This window comes from Patagioenas fasciata, chromosome 1 (genome assembly GCF_037038585.1).
Source record: "Patagioenas fasciata isolate bPatFas1 chromosome 1, bPatFas1.hap1, whole genome shotgun sequence".
NCBI classification, from domain to species: Eukaryota; Metazoa; Chordata; class Aves; order Columbiformes; family Columbidae; genus Patagioenas; species Patagioenas fasciata.
Genome location: NC_092520.1, coordinates 214,510,139 through 214,537,546, shown reverse-complemented (window position 1 = coordinate 214,537,546; position 27,408 = coordinate 214,510,139). Strand labels below are relative to the sequence as shown.

At 52.0% G+C, this 27,408-nt stretch overlaps 2 protein-coding genes across 3 annotated transcripts; one reads left to right on the top strand and one right to left on the bottom strand.

The window, feature by feature from the left end:
• Window positions 1-141: 141 nt before the first annotated feature.
• Window positions 142-7,229, top strand: OPN1SW (opsin 1, short wave sensitive). The gene is made up of 5 exons (XM_065839502.1): window positions 142-487; window positions 2,341-2,509; window positions 3,767-3,932; window positions 5,171-5,410; window positions 7,107-7,229. Exons 1-5 carry the CDS (start codon window positions 142-144, stop codon window positions 7,227-7,229), a joined length of 1,044 nt encoding a protein of 347 aa, XP_065695574.1.
• A 944-nt stretch (window positions 7,230-8,173) lies between these two features.
• Window positions 8,174-27,093, bottom strand: CALU (calumenin). Of its 2 annotated transcripts, none has more exons than XM_065839992.2 (7): window positions 27,000-27,093; window positions 22,495-22,720; window positions 15,902-16,095; window positions 12,185-12,351; window positions 12,047-12,107; window positions 10,564-10,763; window positions 8,174-10,347 (listed from the first exon to the last, which is right to left on the bottom strand). In XM_065839992.2, exons 2-7 carry the CDS (start codon window positions 22,713-22,715, stop codon window positions 10,243-10,245), a joined length of 948 nt encoding a protein of 315 aa, XP_065696064.1. In that variant the 5' UTR covers window positions 22,716-22,720; window positions 27,000-27,093; the 3' UTR covers window positions 8,174-10,242. The 2 variants fall into 2 exon arrangements, with proteins under 2 accessions (XP_065696064.1, XP_065696057.1); XM_065839985.2 differs by having other exon boundaries at window positions 26,994-27,082.
• Window positions 27,094-27,408: the final 315 nt, after the last annotated feature.

Genomic DNA, 27,408 nt, shown 5'->3' with positions numbered 1-27,408 from the left:
TCCCCATGTTTGCCCCGGGATGAGGCCTTGATCCCCCCCAGAGCCCTTAAGCGGCTTTGGGGCGCACAGGGTATATCAGAGGGGGAGGGCAGGGACCTCCGCGTCCCCCCCGTGCGTCCCCCCCACCGAGGTGCCACCACCATGTCGGGTGACGAGGAGTTTTACCTTTTCAAGAATGGGTCCTCGGTGGGACCCTGGGACGGTCCCCAATATCACATCGCCCCCCCTTGGGCCTTTTACCTCCAAACCGCCTTCATGGGCTTCGTGTTCCTGGTGGGGACCCCCTTCAACGCCATCGTCCTGGTGGTCACCATCAAGTACAAGAAGCTGAGGCAGCCGCTCAACTACATCCTGGTGAACATCTCCTTCAGCGGCTTCATCTCCTGCATCTTCAGCGTCTTCACCGTCTTCGTCTCCAGCTCCCAGGGTTACTTCATCTTCGGCAAGGACATGTGTGCCTTGGAGGCCTTCGTGGGGGCCACCGGAGGTAGCGTGGCGGGGGTCACCATGGTTTGGTGGGGTTGGAGGGGTTGGGGTGATCACCACATTGTGGTGGGACTGGAGGAGATGGGGTGATCAGCATGGCTGGAGCTGGGGTGACCATCATGGTTTGGTGGGGCCGCAGGAACTGGGGTGACCACCATGGGCTGGAGGAGATGGGGTGATCAGCATGGCTGGAGCTGGGGTGACCATCATGGTTTGATGGAGCTGGATGAGCTGGGATGACCCCCATGGACTGGAGGAGATGGGGTGATCAGCATGGCTGGAGCTGGGGTGACCATCATGGTTTGATGGAGCTGGATGAGCTGGGGTGACCACCATGGGCTGAAGGAGATGGGGTGATCAGCATGGCTGGAGCTGGGGTGACCATCATGGTTTGATGGAGCTGGATGAGCTGGGGTGACCACCATGGGCTGGAGGAGATGGGGTGATCAGCATGGCTGGAGCTGGGGTGACCATCATGGTTTGGTGGGGCTGGAGGAGCTGGGGTGACCACCATGGGCTGGAATAGTTGGGGTGATCAGCATGGCTGGAGCTGGGGTGACCATCATGGTTTGGTGGGGCTGGAGAAGCTGGGGTGACCACCATGGGCTGGAGAAGTTGGGGTGATCAGCATGGCTGGAGCTGGGGTGACCATCATGGTTTGGTGGGGCTGGAGAAGCTGGGGTGACCACCATGGGCTGGAGAAGTTGGGGTGATTACCATGGCTGGACCTGGGGTGACCATCATGGTTTGGTGGGGCTGGAGAAGCTGGGGTGACCACCATGGTCTGACAGATTTGGATGAGTTGGGGTGACCACCATGGGCTGGAGGAGTTGGGGTGACCACCATGGTGTGGTGGGGCTGGAGAGGTTGGGGTGATCACCCCATCATGGTGGGGCTGGGGGAGCTGGGGTGACCAGTATGGTCTGGTGGGGCTGTACATAAGGTTGACCATCATGGTTTGTGGTGGGCTAACATCACCATGGGCTGGTGGGGCTGGAGGCGTTGGGGTGATCACCACATTGTGGTGGGGCTGGTGGAGCTGGGGTGACCACCATGGGCTGGAGGAGTTGGGGTGATTACCATGGCTGGAGCCAGGGTGACCATCATGATTTGGTGGGGCTGGAGGAGGTGAGGTGATCACCATGGCCAGAGTTGGGGTGACCACCATGGTTTGGTGGGGCTGGAGGAGTTGGGTTGACCACTATGACCTGATGGGGCTGTAGGTGTTGGGGTGACCACCATGGTTTGGTGGAGTTGGAGGAACTGGGGTGACCACCATGGTTTGGTGGGGCTGGGGGAGTTGGGTTGACCACTATGACCTGATGGGGCTGTAGGTGTTGGGGTGACCACCATGGTTTGGTGGAGTTGGAGGAACTGGAGTGACCACCATAGTTTGGTGGGGCTGGGGAAGTTGGGTTGACCACTATGACCTGATGGGGCTGTAGGAGTTGGGGTGACCACCATGGTTTGGTGGAGCTGGAGGAAATGGGGTGACCACCATGGTTTGGTGGGGCTGGGGGAGTTGGGTTGACCACTATGACTTGATGGGGCTGTAGATGTTGGGGTGACCACCATGGTTTGGTGGGGCTGGGGGATTTGGATTGACCACTATGATCTGATGGGGCTGTAGGTGTTGGGGTGACCACCATGGTTTGGTGGAGTTGGAGGAACTGGGGTGACCACCATGGTTTGGTGGGGCTGGAGGAGTTGGGGTGACCATCGTGGTCTGTGGGGCTGCATACAGGGTTGACCACCATGGCTTGTGGTGGGGCTGGAGGTGGAGGTGACCACCATGGTGTGGTCATGGGAGTGGCTGGAGCTCAGGTTGATGTCCCCATGGCGTGGTGTCCCCAGGGCTGGTGACAGGTTGGTCCTTGGCCTTCCTGGCCTTCGAGCGCTACATCGTCATCTGCAAACCCTTCGGGAACTTCCGCTTCAGCTCCAAACACGCCCTCATGGCGGTGGTGGCCACCTGGGTCATCGGCCTGGGCGTCGCCCTCCCCCCCTGGTTCGGCTGGAGCAGGTGGGGACACGGGGGACACGGGGGAACAGGGGAGGACAGGGGGGACAAAGGGGAACAGGGTGGGACGCAGGGATGGGGGGACACAGGCACGGGGGGACATGGAGGACACAAGGGGGGACACAGAGACAGGGGGGACATTGGGGACAGGGAGACAGGGGGGGGACACAGGGACAAGGGGCTGAACACGTCCAGGAGTGGTGGGGAGGTCATAAGGATGCCATGAGTGACACAGGGGTGATACAGGGTGACATGGGGTGACACAGGGGTGACATGGGGTGATACAGGGTGGCATGGGGTGACACGGGGTGACACAAGGTGCCATGGAGTGCAATGGGGTGACACAGGGGTGATATGGGGTGACACAGGGTGACATGGGGTGACACGGGGCTGCTATGGGGTGACACAGGGGTGATATGGCGTGACACTGGGGTGATATGGCGTGACACTGGGGTGATATGGGGTGATACAGGGTGGCATGGGGTGACATTGGGTGCCATAGCGGTGACACATGGGTGACACAGGGGTGATATAGGGTGACATGGGGGTGCTATGAGGTGACACAGAGGTGACACAGGGGTGACACGGGGTGACACAGGGTGCCATGAAGTGTAATGGGGTGACACAGGGGTGATATGGGGTGACACAGGGGTGACACAGGGGTGACACAGGGGTGACACAGGGGTGACACAAGGTGCCATGAAGTGCAATGGGGTGACACAGGGGTGATATGGGGTGACACGGTGACATTGGGTGCCATAGTGGTGACACATGGGTGACACAGGGGTGATATAGGGTGATACAGGGTGACATGAGGTGACACGGGGCTGCTATGGGGTGACAGAGGGGTGATATGGGGTGATACAGGGTGGCATGGGGTGACACGGGGGTGCTATGGGGTGACACAGAGGTGACACAGAGGTGACACAGGGGTGACACAGGGGTGACACAGGGGTGAATATGGGGTGACACAAGGTGCCATGGAGTGCAATGGGGTGACACAGGATGACACTGGGTGCCATAGCGGTGGCACATGGGTGACACAGGGGTGATATGGGGTGATACAGGGTGACATGGGGTGACATGGGGGTGCTGTGGGGTGACACAGAGGTGACACAGGGGTGAACACGGGGTGACACAAGGTGCCATGAAGTGCAATGGGGTGACACAGCGTGACATTGGGTGCCATAGCGGCGACACACGGGTGACACAGGGGTGATGGGGGTGACACCGGGCGGGAGGTGACAGCCGTGTCCCCAGGTACGTCCCCGAGGGGCTGCAGTGCTCCTGCGGCCCCGACTGGTACACGGTGGGCACCAAGTACAAGAGCGAGTACTACACCTGGTTCCTCTTCATCTTCTGCTTCATCGTCCCCCTCTCCCTCATCATCTTCTCCTACTCCCAGCTGCTCAGCGCCCTGCGGGCCGTGAGTCACCGTGGGGACAACGGCGGGGACAGGGACATGGAGGGGAGGGGGTCAGATGGAGGGAGGGAACATTGGAGGGATGGAGAGATGAGGGATGGAGGTTTGGATGGAGGGGTGGATGGAGAGATGGGGAGATGAGGAGACGGAGAGATGGGGAGATGGAGGGTGGGCAGGATGGAGAGGAGGAGGGCAGGAGGGATGGAGGATGGAGGGATGCAGGGATGGAGGGCAGGAGGGATGGAGGGCAGGAGGGATGGAGGGATGGAGGGAAGGAGGGAAGGAGGGAAGGAGGGAAGGAGGGAAGGAGGGAAGGAGGGATGTATGAGGAAGGGCTGGAGGGATAGACAGATGGATGGATGGGGGATGAATGGACTGACAGACAAAAAGATGGATCGATGGATGGGTGGAGGGATGAACAGATGGAGGGAGGGATGGATGGATGGACAGAGGGATGAGGGATGGGTGGAAAGATGAATGATGCATGAATGGATGAACAGATGGATGGATGGACAGATGGATGAACGGGTGGATGGGCCATGGATGGATAGATGGATGGATGAAGGGATGGACAGGTGGATGGACACATGGATGGACACGTGGATGGACACGTGGAGAGATGAACAGATGGATGAAGAGATGGATGAAGGGATGGATGGATGAAGGGATGGATGGATGAAGGGATGGATGGATGAAGGGATGGACAGATGGATGAAGGGATGGATGGATGAAGGGATGGATGAAGGGATGGATGAACGGATGGAGAGATGGATGAAGGGATAGATGGACGGATGGATGGATGAAGGGATGGATGGATGAAGGGATGGATGGATGAAGGGATGAAGGGATGGATGAAGGGATGAAGGGATGGATGAAGGGATAGATGGATGGATGGATGGATGAAAGAATGGATGGACGGATGGATGGATGAAGGAATGGATGGATGAATGGATGGACAAATGGATGGATGGACAAATGGATGGATGAAGGGATGGATGGATGAAGGGATGGATGGATGAAGGGATGGACAGATGGATGAAAGGATGGATAGACGGATGGATGGATGAAGGAATGGATGGACGGATGGATGGATGAAGGGTTAGATGGCTGGACAAGGGACGGCTGGGTGGACAGACGGACAGATGGCTGGACCGGCGGCTGTGTGGGCGATCAGCTGGGTGCCCGGGAGCCCCGCGGGGCCGGCGCCGGTGTCCCAGCCGCTGTCCCACGCGCTGGCGCAGGTGGCGGCGCAGCAGCAGGAGTCGGCCACCACGCAGAAGGCGGAGCGGGAGGTGTCGCGCATGGTGGTGGTGATGGTGGGGTCCTTCTGCCTCTGCTACGTCCCCTACGCCGCCCTGGCCATGTACATGGTCAACAACCGCAACCACGGCCTGGACCTGCGCCTGGTCACCATCCCCGCCTTCTTCTCCAAGAGCTCCTGCGTCTACAACCCCATCATCTACTGCTTCATGAACAAACAGGTGCCACCGCGCCGGGGGACACCCCGGTGATGGGGCACCCTGGGACACACAGGCCACGGGGACAACCAGGGATGCCTGGGTGATGGGGACACCCTGGGACACATAGGCAACAGTGACACCCCAGGACACACGGGCCATGGGGACATCCAAGGATGCCTGGGTGATGGGGACACCCCAGGACACACAGGCAACGGGGACATCCAGGGACACCTGGGTGATGGGGACATGCAGAGACACCCGGGCACTGAGGACATTCAGGGACATCTGGGCATTAGGGACATCCTGGGACACCCAGGCAATGGGGACATCCAGGGATTACACATGGGTATGGGGACACCTGGGCCACGGGGACACCTGGGTGATGGGGACATCCTGGGGACACCTGGGCAATGGGGACATCCAGGGACACCTGGGTGGTGGAACACCTTGGTGATGAAGACACCCAAGCACTGGGGACATCCAGGGACATCCAGGCACTGGGGACATCCCAGGGATGCCTAAAGACATCTGGGGACAAAGGGTGTCCAGGGACACTTGGGGACCAGGGTCATCCAGGGACACCCAGGGACCAGAGATGCCCATGGGGCAGGGACACCTGGTGACAAGACTGGGGACATCCTGGGAGCGGGGACACAGGGAGATGTGGGGACAACAGAGAGTGAGGGACACTTGGGGACCATGGATATCCAGGGACCAAGGACACTTGGTGACAATAGACTGGGGACATCCTGGGAGTGGGGACACCAGGGGATGAGGGGTGATGGTGAGGGACACCAGGGACACTTGGGGACCATGGATGTCCAGGGATGACCATGGACCAAAGACACCTGGTGACAACAGACTGGGGACATCCAGGGAGTGGGGACACCAGGGGATGGGGGATAATCGTCAGGGACACCTGGGGACACTTGGGGACCAAGGATGTCCAGGGACCAAGGACACGTGGTGACAACAGACTGGGGAGTGGGGACACCAGGGGATGTTGGGGATGGGAAATGATGGAGGGTGAAGGACACCCAGGGACACCTGGGGACACTTGGGGAGCACGGATCTCCAGGGACAGAGGACACTTGGTGACAACAGACTGGGGATATCCTAGGAGTGGGGACACCAGGGGATGGGGGGTGATGGTGAGGGACACCAGGGACACCTGGGAACACTTGGGGACCAAGGATGTCCATGGACCAAGGACACTTGGTGACAACAGACTGGGGACATCCAGGGAGTGGGGACACCAGGGGATGGGAGGTGATGGTGAAGGACACCATGGACACCTGGGGACCAAGGATGTCCAGGGACCAAGGACACCTGGTGACAACAGACTGGGGAGTGGGGACACCAGGGGATGTTGGGGATAGGAATGATGGAGGGTGAAGGACGCCCAGGGACACCTGGGGACACTTGGGGACCATGGATGTCCAGGGACAGAGGACACTCGGTGACAACAGACTGGGGACATCTTGGGAGCGGGGACACCAAGGGATGGGTGACAACAGAGAGTGAGGGACACCAGGGACACTTGGGGACACCCAGACCCACCTCCAGCATCCCCAAGGACACGAGACGTGGCTGATGTGACACCAGGGCTGGGCTGCACCTCCCAGGGCGGGGACGGGGGACACCTGGGGACACCTGGGGACACCTGGGGACACCTGGGGACGCCCAGGCTGAGCTGTCCCCGTGTCCCCGTCCCCAGTTCCGCGCCTGCATCCTGGAGCTGGTGTGCGGGCGGCCCATGACGGACGACTCGGACGTGTCCAGCTCGGCCCAGCGCACCGAGGTCTCCTCCGTGTCCTCCAGCCAGGTCAGCCCCAGCTGAGGGACCCCGACGTGGGGCTGCCCCACAGCTATGGGGCTGCCCCCCAAGTTGTGGGGCTGCCCTGGGGTTTGGGGTCCCCTCCTCGGGCAGCCCCGGGGTGCAGGGACAATAAACCAGCGATGCGCTCGGAATGTGAGAGCCTGTGTGACCCACAGATGTGGGGTCTGGAGGGGCTCAGCCCCATGGATATGGGGTGGGATGGGGGTCCTGAGGGGGCTTGGTACCATGGTTATGGGGCGGGATGGGGGTCCCAGGGAGGTTTCAGCCCCATGGATATGGGGGCGGGGATGAGGGTCATGGGAGGGGCTCAGCCCCACAGATATAGGGCAGGATGGGGGTGGCTCAGCCTCACATCTATGGGGAGGATGGGAGTCTCATGGGTGGTTCAGCCCCACAGCTATGGGGCAGGATGGGTGTCCCAATTGGGGGGGCTCAGTGCCATGGCTATGGGGTAGGATAGAGGTCCCATGGGGGGCTCAGCCCCACAGATACGGGGGGAGATGGGGGTCTCACAGGGGGCCTTGGCCCCATGGATATGAGGGACACAGGCACACGAATATGGGGCAGGATGGGGGTCCAGGGGGGGCTCAGCCCCACAGCTATGGGGCAGGATGGGGGTCCAGTGGGGCACACTTAGCCCCATGGCTACGGAGGGGACAGGGGTGGCTCAGCCCCACAGCTATGGGGCAGGATGGGGGTCCTGGGGAAGCTCAGCCCCATGGCTGTGGGGCAGGATGGGGGTCCTGGGGGGGCACACTTAGCCCCATTGCTATGGAGGGGACAGGGGTGGCTCAGCCCCACAGATACAGGGCAGGACGGGGGTCCTGTGAGGGGTTCAGCCCCACGGCTATGGGGCAGGACCCCAATGCTGGGGGGGGTCACCCCCAGCCCTTCCCGCCCAGCCCATTTTTGGGGTCAAACCGACCAAACTCGGGCCCACGGGGTGACTGTAAACGGGTTTATTGAGGCCCCGGTTACACCAAAACCGCTCCAAACGCACCCAAAATGAACCCGTCCCGAGGGGGGGGACGCGGGGACACGGGCGGGGTGACCCCGGGGGACATCGTTAGTGTCTGAGGTCGTTAACACCGCGGAACCGCTCGCTCGGGGGGGGGGGGGTGGGGGGGACAAGGAGCCAATTTGGCCGTTTTTCACCCCAAATCCGGCGGCAGCGCCGGGATTGCCCGATTCCGCGGGAATTGACCCCAAAAATAGGGCGGTTTCAGGCAAAATTGGTTTCCTGGGGGTGACGCCGTGGGGCTGGTGGCACTTGGGTCACCCCTGGGGGTGGTTTGGGGGGGAAACGAGGGGGGAAACGAGGGGGGAAACGAGGGGGGAAACGAGGGGGGAAACGAGGGGGGAAACGAGGGGGGAAACGAGGGGGGAAACGAGGGGGGAAACGAGGGGGGAAACGAGGGGGGAAACGAGGGGGGAAACGAGGGCAAGTGGGAAGTGAGGAGGAAACGAGACGAGGAGGAAACGAGACGAGGAGGAAATGAGACGAGGAGGAAGAGAGCGGGAAGTGAGCGGAGAGGGAGGAGGAAGCAAGAGGGAAGGAAGTGGCAAACAAGTGGGAAGTGAGGGAGATGTGAGGAGGAAATGAGGAGGAAGTAAGCGGGAAGCAAGAGGGAACTGAGCAGGAAATGAGGAGACAAGGAAACAAGGAGGAAATGAGGAAACAAAGAGTGAGAAGGACCTAAGTGGGAAACAAGGATGAAACAAGGGGAAACGAGGAGGAAATGAGGAAGCGAGGAGGAAATGAGGAAGCGAGGAGGAAATGAGGAAGCGAGGAGGAAATGAGGAAGCGAGGAGGAAATGAGGAAGCGAGGAGGAAATGAGGAAGCGAGGAGGAAATAGGGAAGCGAGGAGGAAATAGGGAAGCGAGGAGGAAATGAGGAGGAAGCAATTGGGAAGCAAGAGGGAAATGAGGATGAAATGAGGAAGCGAGTGGGAAATGAGAAAACAAGGATGAAATGAGGATGAAACAAGGAGGAAATGACGAGGAAGCGAGTGGGAAGTGAGGAGAGAGTGCGAAGGAAGCAAGGGGGAAGTGAGGAGGAAATTAGGAGAAAAAAGGGATGAAACAAGGAGGAAAGGAGGAGGAAACAAAGAGGAAACGAAGAGGGAAGGAGGAGGAAACAAAGAGGAAACGAAGGGGGAAGGAGGAGGAAACAAAGAGGAAACGAAGAGGGAAGGAGGAGAAAACAAAGAGGAAACGAAGAGGGAAGGAGGAGAAAACAAGGAGGAAACGAAGAGGGAAGGAGGTGGAAACGAGGAAACGAGGAGGAAACAAGGCGGAAACGAGGAGGAAACAAGGCGGAAACGAGGAGGAAACAAGGCGGAAACGAGGAGGAAACAAGGCGGAAACGAGGAGGAAACAAGGCGGAAACGAGGAGGAAGCGAGCGGCCCCGTGCGAGCGGTGAACACACAGATTAAAAAAAATATCTCTATATAATATTAATAATAATCCCGGATAAAGTGGCGGGAGGGAAGCGAACCCCGGGGAGGAGCCGAGCCCAACCGCGCCCGGCTTTGCAAAGCTCGGCCTAAACTAAGCCTGACTCACCTCGGGCCTTGCTTTTCCTTATTGTTCTCTGGCTTTAGGGCGCGTTTTTTCCCTTGATTTCTTTAATCTAAAACACGGAGCACGCGCTCAGAAACCCCCGGGGGGCGAGCGAGGGGGGACTCGAGTTTCTTCGCTTCACGTGGAACCAAACCAGATACAAAAATAACCAAGAAGTCGTTAAAAAACAGGGAAAAATAGGCGTAAATCTTACCAAAAATAAACCAACCAACCCACGGAGCGTCGCGGTTTCCAAACGAGCCCCCGACGCTCCGGGAAGGAGGAAAATTCAAAAAAGGACGGGGAAAATTTCAAAGAAAAATTGAATTATTGTTGGTTTTCACGTCGTGGCCTGAAATCACAGTTTTTTTTAGTGAAAAAAAAACGCGTTTCTTGCGCTAAATCCCAGAAACGGTTCGAAAATAAATTACACGTGCGGTCGGGAGGCGTCAGAACTCGTCGTGCCGCACCAGCGCCTCCCCGAAGTCCGTGGCCTGGCTGCCCACGAACAGGTCGTATTTCTCCACTATCTCCTCTTTGCTCAACTTCCCGTCCTGAAAAAGAGTGAGAAAACGTTCATTTTGGGTCATTTTTCACCCCGTTTTTTAGCTTGCCTAAAAGCTCAAACCCCGCCTAAGCGGGCGGTGGGATGGGAACGCGCTTAAAGTGTCTTTAATTGGGTTAAGGAGCGCGTGGAGCTGAGGGGGTTGTGGTTGGGCGTGAAGGTTTCGCCTGGGGGTTTTTGGGGTGAAAAAGGCGGTTTTTGGCACCTTGTTGAGGTCGGACTCGTAGAGGAGGTGGCGCGCCTCGGCCTCGGCGTGGTCATAATCCGAGGGTAGGATCCAGGCCTTGGTTTCCTCCTGGTCCATCTTCCCGTCGCGGTTTTTGTCCCGGAACTCCACGAATTGTTCGCGTTCCGTCTTCACCCACTCGGGTTCGTCGGCGTCGCCGTCCTGGCTGTACATGTCACCTGCATCGGGACAGTCGGGGGTTTGGCCCCAAAATGAGCGGCTGGGGGACATGGAGGGACAAGAGGGGATGTGCAGGGAAAGGGAGGGACACAGGGGGATGTGGAGGGGACAAGGAGGGACACAGAGAAGGACCATGAGGGGATGTGGAGGGACATGGAGGTGACGTGAAGGGACACAAGGGAACATGGAGGGGACTAGGGGCGACACAGCAGAGACATGAAAGGACCATGAGGGACATGAGGGGATGTAGAGGGGACATGGAGAGACATGGAGGGGACATGAAGGGATACAGAGGGACCATAAGAGGATGCAGAGGGGACAAGGGGGGGACACGGAGGGACCATAAGAGGACACAAAGGGACACGGAGTGGACAAGCAGGGACACAGAGGGGACATGAAAGGACCATGAGGGGACACAGGGGACATGGAGAGACATGGAGGGGACCATAAGAGGACGTAGAGGGGACAGAGGGACACGGAGGGGACATGGAGGGGACAAGGAGGGGACAAGGAGGGGACAAGGAGGGGACACGGAGTGGACAAGGAGGGGACAAGGAGGGGACAAGGAGGGGACAAGGAGGGGACAAGGAGGGATACAGAGGAGACATAAAAGGACCACGAGGGGACATGAAGGGACATGGAGGGGATGCAGAGGGGACAAGGAAGGACACAGAGGAGACATGAAAGGACCATAAGGGGACACGAGAGGACATAAAGGGACATGGAGGGGACAAGGGGGGACACAGAGGAGACATAAAAGGACCACGAGGGGACATGAAGGGGACATGAAGGGATTATAAGGGGACACAAAGGGACATGGAGGGGATGCAGAGGGGACAAGGAGGGACACAGAGGAGACATGAAGGGACCATAAGGGGACACAAGGGGACATGGAGGGGATGTAGAAGAGACACGGAGGGACCATAAGAGAATGTAGAGGGGACACACAGGGGACAGAGGGACATGGAGGGACAAGGGGATGTGCAGAGCCAGGAAGGGACACAAGGAAACACGGCGGGGATGCAGAGGGGACAACGGGGGACAAGGAGGAGACAGAGAAGGGACATGGAGGGGACATGGAAAGGACAAGAAGGGGACACGAAGGGACAATGAAGGGACACGTGGGACACAAAGGGATGCAGAAGGGACATGCAGGGACAAGGAGAGATGTGGAGGGACACAGAAAGGACATGGAGGGGACACGGACGGATGCAAAGGGATGTGGAGGGGACACAGAGAGGATGCAGAGGGACAGGAGGGGACAGGAGGGGACGCCCCTCACCAATGTACTCCTCCAGGTCGATGAAGCCGTCCCCGTTCTTGTCGATGTCCTCCATGGTCTCCTGCGGGGACATCCCGTCAAAAACCCCAAACCGCCCTGTTTGGTGCCCCCTGTTCCCCCTGTCCCCATCGTCCCCACCTGCACCACGATGTCCTTCATGTACTCGTACTCCTCGGGGTGCAGGAAGGCCGTGAACTCCTCCTTGGTGGCCGTCATGTCCCCGTCCTTGTCGGCCATCTTGAAGCGCCGCTCGTCACGCACCATCATTTGTTTGTAATTAAAACCGTCGTCGGGGTCGGGGTCGTCTGGGGACGAGAGGAGGGAGGTGACACAGGGCAGTGTGGGAGGGGGTGGCCTGTGGTCACCGCCAACCCAACACAACTCAAACTCAGCACAGCCTCAACTTCCTCCACCCAGCCTCAACTCAGCCTCAGCTCCACCTCAACTCAGCCTCAGCTCCACCTCAACTCAGCCTCAGCTCCACCTCAACTCAGCCTCAGCTCCACCTCAACTCAGCCTCAGCTCCACCTCAACTCAGCCTCAGCTCCACCTCAACTCAGCCTCAGCTCCACCTCAACTCAGCCTCAGCTCCACCTCAACTCAGCCTCAGCTCCACCTCAACTCAGCCTCAGCTCCACCTCAACTCAGCCTCAGCTCCACCTCAACTCAGCCTCAGCTCCACCTCAACTCAGCCTCAGCTCCACCTCAACTCAGCCTCAGCTCCACCTCAACTCAGCCTCAGCTCCACCTCAACTCAGCCTCAGCTCCACCTCAACTCAGCCTCAGCTCCACCTCAACTCAGCCTCAGCTCCACCTCAACTCAGCCTCAGCTCCACCCCAACTCAGCCTCAGCTCCACCCCAACTCAGCCTCAGCTCCACCCCAACTCAGCCTCAGCTCCACCCCAACTCAGCCTCAGCTCCACCCCAACTCAGCCTCAGCTCCACCTCAACTCAACCTCAGCTCCACCTCAACTCAACCTCAGCTCCACCTCAACTCAACCTCAGCTCCACCCCAACTCAACCTCAGCTCCACCTCAACTCAACCTCAGCTCCACCTCAACTCAGCCTCAGCTCAGTTTCCACAATCCAACCTCAATCTCCTCAGCTCAACCTCAACTGAATTTCCTCAACCCAACTTCAATCTACTCAACCCAACCTCAACCCAACAACTTCCTCAACCTAACCTCAACCCAATTTCAATCTCCTCAACACAACCTCAACCACAACTCAACCTCAACTTCCTCAACCCGAGCTGGTGAAGATGTCCCTGCTCATGGCAGGGGTTGGACAGGATGAGCTGGGAAGGTCCCTTCAACCCAAACCATCTGATGATTCTACAAACCCAACCTCAACCTCCTCAACCTGATCTTGTTGATGATGTCCTTGTGGGGTTCGACTAGATGATCTTTGAAGGTCCCTTCCAAGATTCTACAAACCCAATCTCAACCTCCTCAACTCAGCCTCAACATCCTCAACCTGAGCTGGTGAAGATGTCCCTGCTCATGGCAGGGGTTGGACAGGATGAGCTGGGAAGGTCCCTTCGACCCAAACCATCCTATGATTCTACAAACGCAACCTCAACCTCCTCAACTCCACCTCAACTTCCCCAACCTGATCTAGCTGATGATGTCCTTGTGGGGTTTGACTAGATGACCTTTGAAGGTCCCTTCCAACCCAAACCCTTCCAAGATTCTACAAACCCAACCTCAACCTCCTCAACCTGAGCTGGTGGAGATGTCCCTGCTCATGGCAGGGGTTGGACAGGATGAGCTGGGGAGGTCCCTTCGACCCAAACCACCCTGTGATTCTACAAATCCAACCTCAACTTCCCCAAGTCGATGTCCTCAACCCAACCTCAACTTCCTCAACCCGACCTAGCTGACGATGTCCTTTGCTGGATTGGACCAGATGACCCTTGAATGTCCCATCCAACCCAAACCCTTCTATGATTCTACACACTCAACCTCTCGATGCTTCCCCTCAACCACCCAAATTCCCAACACCTGCGGCTGCCGTGCCCCCCCTAAACCCCCCCGAGGAGGAGGAGCCGTGTCCGACCACCCTGCCCGGGGCAGATGCCTCCAGAACACAAAGCTCCAGGGTTTGTTTTTTTGCAGCGGAGCTATTTTGGGAGGAGAATGTGTAAGAGGATCCCGGGGCGGCTTCAAAGCCACCGAGACCTCGCCCAGCGCCGCCGCCGAGGGGACATCTGGGCACATATGGCCACCAGATATAGATAACGGCCACGTGGGTCACCCTATAGAAAAACACCCACGGGGGAGGGGGTTCAGTTAAGCCAGAGCCAGGCCCGGTCTAAAAAAAGGCTCTTTCCCCATCTCTGTTGACATCCAGGACAAAAGGCCGGGATTAAGTTGCTGTGGTGCCGTTAAATTAAAGAAGAATTTATTTAAAGTCAGAATTAGGGCAAAATTAAGCCTAAAGCTTCTGATTTTAGCCCTGAGTTTTCACCAGAGCTTAAAGCGAAGCCTCAGGCTCAGCCTGAGCTCGAGCAAAGTTAAACCAAATCTCGGGTGAGGCAAAGTCAAACCCCATTTATTCTAACACAGTTAATTCTGTAATTCGTCTCGGCGGCTTTAATCAGGTTTAATTAAGCTGCAAAGGGCAGAGAGCTGAGCAAGCAGAGTGTTTAATAAGGGTTAAATCCACCCAAAAACCACTTTGTGTTTTAGTCCCGACCTTGGTAGCAAAGCAGAACAATTTATTAAGCTTGGGAGGGGCAGTGAAGCCACAACCTCAACTGTTTTAATTGCTCCTGAGCGATAGGAGGATACAAACGAGCGTTTCTGGCTTCACAACCCACCCGTGGGGCCAAAACACCAAAAATATCTCGGATTATCTTCTAATTTTTAAGGAGGTTTTAAAGGGAGTTTTAATTTAAGCCCAGCTCTTGGATCTTTATCATCCATACTCTTATTTTTTCCCCCTATAAAAGCAAAGTCTGGAGCTGCTTGGTTCCAGGCGGGTGACTAATACAGCACCCAAAGCTCAAAAATATGACAAAAAGCATTTTATTTTGATGACAAAACACAGCATTTTTTCAATGTTGGGTCAAGCGGGGCCGGGGCCGTTGGATTCGGGAGTCGCCCAAATCTTGGCCGCACCCCAAAAGCTCCCGCGAGGCCTTTCCAGCGGCCAGAACGGGGCGAGAAGGGACGATTCCAGCCAATTTCAGCCAAAAAAAGGTGATATAATTGAAGGTGAAATAATTGCATTTTTGCTGAACAAAAAAAGGTGATAAACCCCCTTCCTAGGCTGGGCTTGAGCAGGCTCAGCTTTGTGTTTCTCTCAAAAATCACATTATTCATGGAAAAACTGAGTTTAGTAAGACTCGGTCTAACCCTTGAGCAAGCTTAGTAAAGCCTGAGCTAAGCCTGAGGGGGGTTTACTTTCCCTTTGAGCTTGAACTTGCTCTTAAAAAGCACTTTGCTAATGATTTCTATGGATTTCGGACAGCACAGACACCCAAAATTGTGCCAAATCGTGCTTTGAATCACAGGATTAAGTTTGGAGCACATTTTCCCAACTAAGCGCAGACTTCCACGGGGGTTTAACCCCTTGATTTTCACCTTTAATTGCCCTTAACGCCCCCAGAATGTAAATTTGGAGGAAAATTGCAATTCTTGATTCATTTTGAGGTTTTGGGGCCGAATCGAGCGCTCCCCTCCACACTATATTATCATTATTATTATTTCTTCTGGTCTTTTTTAAGCCAAGCTTTGAGCTTACCCGCCCCAAACCCAGCCTTAGCTGCGCCTACCTTACCGACAACCCCTCCACAAAAGCAAAATAGCTAATTTCAAGGCCCCAATTAGCCAAAATTGGTCAAATCGTACCCAGGATGTAGCCGTAGGTGGCGTTTTTGTACTCCTCCCAGGAGATGAGCCCGTCCTCGTTGAGGTCGTGGCCCTTCCACTGCCGCTCCACGTCCTCGAAAATCCAGCGTTTTTGGGCAAACTTGATCCAGTCGCGCAGCTCTTCCACTGTCACAAAGCCGTCTTTGTCCTCGTCGATCTTCACCACGATCTTCCTGCGGGAAAACGTCGGGAAATGCGGAAAAAAACAAAGGAAATGAGGTTTTGAACCAACCGCACGTTATTCCCGGTGAGGAAATCGATATATTTCAGCGCCAAATCCCGGGAAATTGAGCAGTTTGTCCTTAAAACCGATGTGAGGTTTAGGCGCTGGTTTTGCTCACGGAGGCGTCAGATAACCTGTGTTGATTCATCATTTTACCCAGATAATTTGGAGCAATAAATCATTTGCCCGGACAATCCACGTTCTCATTTTGACCGGGTATTTTGCAGGAATTAGGTCTCTTCGGGGTGATTTTTCGGGAATGATGTCTTCTTTTTCAGGAATTATGTATTTAGGGGAAAACATTTCGCTTTTAGATCTTGGGAAATATCCACTCGCGCATTTTCAACCTGAACAGCGCTTAACATTGGGAAAATTCACCTCGGCGACCGGATATAAAGACCTAAACTTGGTTTTATTTGCACGTCCAAGCCTAAGGAGCGGTTTAGACACCGAATCACCGGTTTTGCCCACTCTTGGGTTACTCAGGTTGGGTATTTTTTTAGGAATTATGTCCCTTAGGGTTAATTTTTCATGAATTAACGCTTCTTAGGAGAAAACATTTTGCTTTTCAATCATGGGAAATATTTATTAGTGCATTTTCCCACCTCGACAATGCTTCAAATTGGGAAAACTCCCCTCGGCGACCGGATCTAAAGACCCAAACTTGGCTTTATTTGCACGTCCAAGCCTAAGGAGCGGTTTAGACACCGAATCACCGGTTTTGCTCATTTTGGGGTTACTCAGGTTGAATGTTTTTTGGGAATTATGTATCTTAGGAGAAAACATTTTGCTTTTCAATCATGGGAAATACTTATTAGTGCATTTTCCCACCTCGACAATGCTTAAAATTGGGAAAACTCCGCTCAGCAAAGGGAAACAAAGACCCAAACTTGGCTTTATTTGCAGGTCCTGGCCTAACGAGGCACCAAAAGGCACCGAACCCTCCTCGGTGGCCACGGTCAGGGACCCGGCCGTGATTTCGGTGCCCAGAGCCGGGGCCGCGTGTTTGCGCTTTATTTTTAGCTGCAGGAATGTGGGAAAGCGGCTCCGTCCTCATTGCTCCTACTCGGCTTTTACTCCTAGGAGTAACGGGTTGGTTGTTCCGCGCAGGAATTTCCTATTTCAATTCTTCAAATTGCAATTTTTCGCTCTCTGCACCAGCGCCCGGTAGTTAAAACCAGGATTAACAGCCCAAAATGCTTCCTTTAGTTAATCCGAATCAAAGATTGGATTCGAAACAGGTTCTGTTCAATCCACCAGAGCTTAATTCAAACGCAATCATTTGAGGGGTTATTTTAAAGGGTCTTTTAGATCACATCAAGACTCTTGATTTTCAGATTAAACTGGAATATTGGTGCGAAGTGAAACAGCGAAACAAGAGGCCTAAAGCTCTGCCTACAGGTTTAAGGGTGTTAAGGGCAAGCCAAAGCCCAGGGGACATTTAGGCTGAGCCTAAAGCTCTGCCTATAGGTTTAATGGCATTAAGGGCAAGTGAATGCCCAGAGGGCACTTTGGCTGAGCCTAAAGCTCTGCCTACAGGTTTAAGGGCATTAAGGGTGAGCCAAAGCCCAGGGGACACTTAGGCCAAGCCTAAAGCTCTGCCTTCAGGTTTAAAGGCATTAAGGGCAAGCAAAAGCCCAGGGGACACTTAGGCTGAGCCTAAAGCTCTGCCTTCAGGTTTAATGGCATTAAGGGGGAGCGAAAGCCCAGGGGACATTTAGGCCGAGCCTAAAGCTCTGCCTACAGGTTTAAGGGTGTTAAGGGCAGGCGAAAGCCCAGGGGACGCTTAGGCCAAGCCTAAAATTCTGCCTTCAGGTTTAATGGTGTTAAGGGTGAGTGAATGCCCTGGGGACACTTAGTCCAAGCCTAAAGCTCTGCCTACAGGTTTAGTGGCATAAAGGGCGAGTGAATGCCCTGGGGACACTTAGTCCAAGCCTAAAGCTCTGCCTTCAGGTTTAATGGCATTAAGGGCAAGTGAATGCCCAGAGGACACTTAGTCTGAGCCTAAAGCTCCGCCTACAGGTTTAATGGTGTTAAGGGCATACAAAAGGCCAGGGGACACTTAGTCTGAGCCTAAAGCTCTGCCTACAGGTTTAATGGCATTAAGAGCGAGTAAATGCCCAGGGGACACTTAGTCGGAACCTAAAGCTCTGCCTTGCGTTAAGGGCGAGCAAAAGGCCAGGGGACATTTAGTCTGAGCCTAAAGCTCTGCCTTCAGGTTTAATGGTGTTAAGGGCGAGCAAATGCTCAGGGAACGCTTAGGCCGAGCCTAAAGCTGAGCCTCCAGCTGGCCCAGCAGCACGGGGGCCAACCCGGCCGCTCCCCGGCTGCTTTCCCTGGGTCGGAGCCACCGAATCCAGGAGGTTTAACAACAAGGCCCCGGGTCTGCGCTGGGCAGGGGGGAGGGGCAGCAGATGTTGGGCGGCAGCTGGAGCGGATCCGCTTTCCCTGGATCCGCTTTCCCGCTCCGGGATCCCGGTCCCTGGAAAACAACAAAGAATGGGGATGGGGAGGAGCCGCAGGGGAACGAGGTGGGAAAAGGAGGGAGTCGAGGCTTTGGCTCCAAAAATGGGGCCGGGCAGCAGCAAAAGAGCCACTGAAAATCACAGAACATTAGAAATCAATAAACTATAAATAAGCACAATTAGAAATAAAATTAGGAAGGAATAAAATTAGAAGTAAAACAATTTCTAAGTGAATGAAATTAGACGTGAAATTATAAACCGATGAAATAATAAATCAGCTTATAAATAAGTAACAAGTATATTTAGGAATAAATGAAATTCTAAATGAAATTCTAAATCAAATAACTAATGAACGTATTTATGAGAAAACGAAATGCTAAATCAAATGATCAATGAATGAAGCGATAAGTGAATACGATTTTAAAGGAACTTCTCAATAAATGACAAATTAAACGGTCAAACCATTAAATTATAAATCAATGGAGAAAGGAATCGACTTGTGAACAAATGAAAGTGGCAATCAACGTATGCATAGGATGATAAGTAAATGAAGAAATGGAATTATAAATCGAATTTGGAGTAAATCAAATTAGAAATGGGTAGAATTAGAGATGAAATTGAGAATTTAAAATTATGGATGAAATGATTAATCAAATTATAGAGAAATTAAAGGATAGGTGACATTATGAATAAGTAAAATTATAAATAAATGAAATTATAGGTGAAATTATGGATAAATAAAATGAGAAACGAAGGAAACTATAAATGAATATGATTTTAAATAAACTTGGCAGTAAATTCTAAATGAAATTATCAAACCATTCCATTATAAATCGATGCGTAGAGGAATCGACTCATTAATAAATGAAGCCATTAATAAAACTACGAAGAAACAGAATGAGTGGTAAATAAATTAAATTATCAATCGAATTATGGAGAGATAAAAATATAAGTAAGTGAAATTAGAGATGAAACTGTGAATTAAAAAGTAGACATGAAATTAGGGGTGGAATTGGGAAGAAATAAAGTTATAGATAAATGGAATTATAGGTGAAATGATGAAGAAATAAAATGATAAATAAATGGAATTATAGGTGAAATGATGAAGAAATACAATGATAAATAAATGGAATTGTAGGTGAAATTATGAATAAATAAAATTATGAATAAATGGAATTATAGGTGGAAAGATGAATAAATAAAATGATGAATAAATGGAATTATAGGTGAAAAGATGAAGAAATAAAATGATAAATAAATGGAATTATGGTGAAATGATGAAGAAATAAAATGATGAATAAATGGAATTATAGGTGAAATGATGAATAAATAGAATTATAAATAAATGAAGTTATAGGTGAAATTATGAATAAATAAAATGATAAATGAAATTATAGGTGAAATGATCAATAAATTATCAACACAATTATAACCCCCCCGCAATGCTTCACTATGAGGATCATGGAGACGAGTGGTGCTTGGGAAAGTGTGATGAACGTCTCTGGCTCTCAACCCCCCAGACCTGGTTCACGGCCAGGCCGGGCGGGTTGGAAACGGCCCCATGGAAACTCTGACCCGGCTCCAGCGCCGGCTCATGGACCTCACAACCACCACATTCAAACCACGGAGCCGTGAAGCATAAAGCGATGGGCCCTTCGTTGCTTTGTGGGGAAAATATCACATTATTTTCCCTTTAAAATTATAAAATACACCCAATTGGGTGTGTTTTGCAGTGTGGGGATGGACGGGGGGGTTGCTGAGCGGGTTACAAAGTGTTAAGTCGAGTTTAAAGAGTCCCTGGGAGGCTTAAAGATGCTTTTCAACCAGAGTTTGTTGCTGTAAAACGAATCGAATCGAATAATGGATCAAATGTATGGAGAATTTGGGTTGTTAGAAATGGGTTCTTAAGGGGGAGCGGCCAAACCGCCCTCAGAAACCTCCCCAAAATGCCCGCCGGTTTAAGCCTTTTTAAGCCCTTTTGAAGCGCCAAGGGAACAACTGCAGGCGCAGCTGCTCCCCCGCGGCCTCCCCCGCCGCTAAATAACCCTTTCCAGCCTCCACGGGGGGAAAATGGGCCAAAAATAAGAGGATTTAGAAGAAATTTGGTGGTTTTTGTTAATTTGGGCCTTTGTGTGGGGACGGTTGGTTGGAAAACAAGGAGAAAAATGTGGGGAAAAGGCCAAAAATTGCCCCAAACGCCACAAAACGGAGGGGAGGGGGATGGTGGTGTGTGGTCCCTAAGGAGAAAAGTAGTGATTTTGATGGAATTTTGGGGGTTTGGGGGTGATTTGGGGGTTTGGGGAAGGTGTGGAGCGACTTGAGTGGCACAGAAACACCCACGTTTATTTCTGCTTAAAAAGGACGTTTTTAAGGGTTTAATTGAGGTTATTTGCTCCATTTCAGGTGGGATTTGGGAGCACAAGGGTAAAAATGATGGTGAATACAGGATATCTGGGCAAAAATGGGATTAAATGCGGATTATCAAGGTAAAAATATGAGTTGATAGAGTTGATATGGGTGAAACGATGAATTAATGCAGATTATGTGGGTAAAATGATGTATTAATGCAGATTATCTGGGCAAAACTGACAAATTAACACAGATTATCTGGTCAAACCAATGAATCAATGCAGATTATCTGGTCAAACCAATGAATTAAAGCAGATTATCTGCTCAAAACCAATGCATTAATGCAGATTATCGGGTCGAAACTGATGAATTAATGCAGATTATCGGGTCAAAAATGAATTAGTGCACGATATCTGCTCAAAACCAACGAATTAATGCAGATTATCCAGTCACACCAATGAATCAATGCAGATTATCCGGTCACACCAATGAATCAATGCAGATTATCCGGTCAAAACCAATTAATTAAGCAGATTATCTGCTCAAAACTGATGAATCAATACAGATTATCTGGTCAAAATGATGCATTAATGCAGATCATCCAGTCGAAACCGATGCATTAATGCAGATTATCCGGTCAAACCAATGAATTCATGCAGATTATCTGCTCAAAACTGATGAATTCATGTAGATTATCTGCTCAAAACTGATAAATTCATGTAGATTATCTGCTCAAACCAATTAATCAATGCAGATTATCTGCTCAAAAACTGACAAATTAACACAGATTATCTGCTCAAAACTGATGAATTCATGTAGATTATCTGCTCAAAACTGATGAATTCATGTAGATTATCTGCTCAAAACTGACAAATTAACACAGATTATCTGCTCAAAACTGACACATTAACACAGATTACCTGCTCAAAACTGACACATTAACACAGATTATCTGCTCAAAACTGACACATTAACACAGATTATCTGCTCAAAACTGACACATTAACACAGATTATCTGCTCAAAACTGACACATTAACACAGATTACCTGCTCAAAACTGACACATTAACACAGATTATCTGCTCAAAACTGACACATTAACACAGATTATCTGCTCAAAACTGACACATTAACACAGATTATCTGCTCAAAACTGACACATTAACACAGATTACCTGCTCAAAACTGACACATTAACACAGATTATCTGCTCAAAACTCACAAATTAACACAGATTATCTGCTCAAAACTCACAAATTAACACAGATTACCTGGTCAAACCAATGAATTAAAGCAGATTATCTGCTCAAAACCAATGAACTCATGTAGCTCATCTGCTCAAATCTGATGAATGAATACAGATTATCTGGTCGAACCAATGAATTAATGTAGATTATCCGGTCAAACCAATGAATTAATGCAGATTACCTGCTCAAAACCAACGAATTAAAGCAGATTATCTATTCAAACCCAACAAATTAATGCAGATTATCTGGTCGAAAAGGGATTAATGCCGATTATGTGGTGGGCCTACCCCAGGCGGTCCTTGCTCTCCTCGGGCGTGAGCTGGTCGAAGGTCTTGGCCTCGTCGGCGCCCAGGAAGGCGTCGTGGTCGTAGTCGAAGCTGCGCGCGTCCTCGTGGGGTTTGTCGCTGAGCGGCGGCTCCGCGTGCACGCGCTCCTTGCGCTCCGTGGGCTTGCTGGAGATGCACAGCACCGAGAGCCACAGCAGCACCAGCACCCGCGCCGCCATCATGGGGCCTGCCGAGACAGCCTGCGTTAATCCGGATTATCCAGGGGAAATGAGCGGGAAACGGGGGGTTAATAGGGACTATTGGGGAAAAATGGGGATTGATGGACAGTATCCGGGGGGAAATGGAGGTTAAATACAGATTATCTGGGGAAAATAATGGATCAACACAGATTATCTGGGAGAAAACTGAGATTAAATGCAGATTATCTGGGGAAAAATAGGATTAAATATGGATTATCTGGGGGAAATCATAGAATTAAATAGGGATTATCTGGGGGAAATCATAGGGTTAAATAGGGATTATCTGGGGGAAATCATAGGGTTAAATAGGGATTATCTGGGGGAAATCATAGGGTTAAATATGGATTATCTGGGGGAAATCATAGGATTAAATATGGATTATCTGGGGGAAATCATAGGGTTAAATAGGGATTATCTGGGGGAAATCATAGGGTTAAATAGGGATTATCTGGGGGAAATCATAGGGTTAAATAGGGATTATCTGGGGGAAATCATAGGGTTAAATATGGATTATCTGGGGGAAATCATAGGATTAAATATGGATTATCTGGGGGAAATCATAGGGTTAAATAGGGATTATCTGGGGGAAATCATAGGGTTAAATAGGGATTATCTGGGGGAAATCATAGGGTTAAATAGGGAATATCTGGGGGTAAAATGTGGATTAATGGACAATATCCAGGGGGAATTGGAGGTTAAATACAGATTATCTGGGGAAAATATGAATTGATGCAGATTAGATTACATTACAGATTAAATGGGTGAAATGATGAATGAATGGAGATAATGCGGTCAAAGTGATGCATTAATGCAGATTATCTGGGTGAAATGATGAATCAACACAGATTATCTGGGAGAAAACTGAGATTAAATGCAGGTTATCTGGGGAAAAATAGGATTAAATATGAATTATCTGGGGGAATCATAGGGTTAAATAGGGATTATCTGGGGGAAATGGAGGTTTAATAGGGAATATCTGGGGGTAAAATGTGGATTAATGGACAATATCCAGAGGGAATTGGAGGTTAAATACAGATTATCTGGGGAAAAAAGTATGAATTGATACAGATTATATTACAGATTATATGGGTGAAATGATGAATGGAGATAATGCGGTCAAAATGACATATTAATAGAGATTATCTGGGCAACGTGATGATTAAATACAGATTATCCGGGTGAAATGATGAATCAACACAGGTTATCTGGGAGAAAACTGGGATTAAATGCAGATTATCTGGGGAAAAATAGGGTTAAATAGGGGTTATCTGGGGGAAATCACAGGGTTAAATAGGGAATATTCGGGGAAAAATGTGGATTAATGGACAGTATCCGGGGGAAATGGAGGTTAAATACAGATTATCTGGGGAAAACATATGAACTGATACAGATTATATTATATTACAGATTATATGGGTGAAATGATGAATGAATGGAGATAATGGAGTCAAAGTGATGTATTAATGCAGATTATCTGGGCAAATGATTAATTACTACAGATTATCTGGGGAAAATTATGAATCAACACAGATTATCTGGGAGAAAACTGAGATTAAATGCAGATTATCTGGGGAAAATAGGGATTATCTGGGGAAATCATAGGATTAAATATGGATTATCTGGGGGAAATAGGGGTTTAATAGGGAATATCTGGGGGTAAAATGTGGATTCATGGACAGTATCTGGGGGGAATTGGAGGTTAAATACAGATTATCTGGGGAAAACATACGAATTGATACAGATTAGATTATATCACATTACAGATTATATGGGTGAGATGATGAGTGAATGGAGACAATGCGGTCAAAGTGATGCATTAATGCAGATTATCTGGGCGAAATGCTGTATTAATACAGATTATCTGGGCAAAAATGCCGCGTTAATACAGGTTACCCAGGGAAAATAACAAATTGATCTGGGTTATATGGACAAAATTATGAATTAATAGATAAAGGGAAGTTTTTAATTGAAAATGGACCGATTTGGGCCAAGAGGAGGAAGATGAAGGCGCCCGGGGGATGGGATTGGGGGGAAAACGGCAAAAATTGGATGAATATTCAATAAATTGAGGGACGAGGGGGTGAATTTGGACGCCTCAAGCGATCGGTCGCTAATTAGCGCAAATTAAAGGGAAATTTGGGTGGAATGAAATGGAAGAGACGCACGGGCGGCAAAGCAGAAAGAACAGCGATTTCCCTCCATTTACAGCTAATTTGGGCAGAAATTCCAGCATAAATTTAAAAATAGATATAATAGCAATAAATACAAGAAAAAATTAAAAATAATATAAATAAGTATAAAAATTAAAGTATAAAAACATCAGATATTTGGAGGATTCGAGCTCCAAAACCCCGGTTTTGAGGCGAGATCCCTCGTGGCGACGAAAACATCCCCATTTTTAATTAAAACACCTGCTTTCCTCCTCCTGACACCTCATTAATTTTAATTGCAATTAGCGGCGTTTAAGACACAATCAACACCCGGAATAATCGAATTTTTGCCCAATTCCCACCCGTTTCGCCTCCCAAAACTCAGCACGAGGGTTTAAATCACCACCCCAATCTCTGACCACGTGGAACCGGCTTCGCCGCCATCGATAAAACCGCATCCGCCAAAGCAAATTTTGCCCTTTTTTAACCAGTTTTTCGCAATTTAAGTATAAAAACCCCAACCCCCGGGCAAACTGATGCAATCCAGTGTGGCCATGACCTCAGCAACCCTCCCGAGAGCTAAAAATCTATATATTTTTACACAATTCTCCCTGGTTTTGAGCACCTCCCCAACCTCCCAGGATGGGCTCAAGCACAGAGTGACCTGGAATGGGGTAAATACTCCGATTTCCATCTACGGCGGCGCCACAAAGAGGTCGGGGAGGCATTTGGCGATGATTAGAAAGGGACAATCTGACCTCAAATGTGAATTTTGGCGTCGCGCCGGGTGCTGGGGAGGCAATGAGGTTTCCCTTTGAGGGTAAAGATGCTGCTCGAGCATGCGGGACGACCAAAAACAAACCAAAAAATCAACTATAACTCATAAATACTTAACATCTGCTGTTCTACCAAGAGGTTCGAGCGCCAAATTTCCCCTCAGAGCACGGAGTTTTGGGGAAAATGAGGTTTTGAGTTTGGTTTCGCGCGTTCCGAGCAAGTCAAACAAACCACAAACCACGGCGGGAAGAGACGCCACCAATTGTGTGGTTTAGGAAACAGAAAGGGGTCTGAGCGGTGAACCGCAAGGGAGCCACAATCGACCATCAGCGGTGGGGAATGGGGAGGTTTGCCCTCCAAATCGGGTCTCTCGGAACCCCCAGCTCACGATTCCAGGTGGTTTTGTCGCGATGTCAACGGGGATTCTGCACCAGACTTGGATTTATGGTAGAAAAACAACTAAAATCCCATTTGGAAGTGTTTTTCCCACTTTGGGGTCACGTTAATCCCACAGAAAAGACCCTACAGGCAAATTACTTGTATTAAATTTGGGAATTTGTCTCTATTTTGGCTTTTAAAGGGATTAATCCCGACCCAAGCGGCCTCGGGCTGACAGGTCCACCCAGATACTTTCCAATGGTGACAAACGTCACGAGGACAAAACGCCACCGGGCGCGACGCGGGCATAACGGGTTCGGCTTCGTTAACGTGTCCTCGCCGACGAGAAGCCGCCAATTAGCGTAATTAGCGGCGGCGAGCGAGGCCGCGTCACCTGCGGGACGTTACCGGGAGGAAAAACAAATAACGGGTGAGAAAACAGCGATTTCTGCCCCAAAACCAACGCGTGAGGAGCCCAAAGGCGCGTGGTTCGGTTAATGGTTAATTAACGGTAATTGGGTTTGGTGAGGCTGAGGCCACTCCCGGACCGACCCCTGGCCGGGATGGGGGTGGCGGGGCCGGACACCGGGACCCCGGGACCGGCTGGAACCCCCCGGGGTCCCACGAGGGTCCCTCCCCGGGCCCCCCGGCCTGCACGGGGGGGGAACCCAGAGGAACCGGTCGCCCCCGCGGCCCCCGGCAGCACCGAGGTCTCGACGCGCAGCCCCAGCCCCCACCAGCGGGGCAGCCCCACGAGAAAGGGACCGGCCGGGGGGACACGGCGACGCGGCCCCTCCGGGTTCCCATGGCGACCAGGCCCGGGGGTCGCCAGGCGCACCGGGTGCCACGTTACCGCTCGCTCATACCGGGCGGGCAGAGCGGGACCGGCCGCTGCCCGCTCCCCAGAGCCGCCCCCGCCGCCGGCAGAGCCCAGGAAGCCCGTCCCGTCCCTCACCGTTACCGGGAGCCGCCGCCGCCGCCCGCTCGCCTCAGCCGCTCCGCCAACCGGAAGTCGGCGCCGCGCCACGCCGCACGGCCCCCCGCGCTCACTCCCCGCCGGCCAATCGGAGCGCCGCTCCGCCTCCCCGCCCGCGACGCTCTGCACGCTGATTGGTCAATCCCGCCGCCCGTCCGCCCGCTCGCCCGCCCCCGCGCTGCCCTCCGCCCACCTCCCCGCCCCTTCGCTCCTGCCCTCCCCGCCGCCGCAGCCCCGCCTCCCCGGGGAGACGCGCGGCGCTCATTGGCTGGAAAGCGCCACGTCCTCAGCGCGCGCGCCGGCCGGCGGCCCCGCCCACCGGGGGCTCCCCGGTCCCCTCCGCCCCGCTCCTCGCTGCGCATGCGCGGGGGAGGGGCGCGCACGTGTGCGCGGG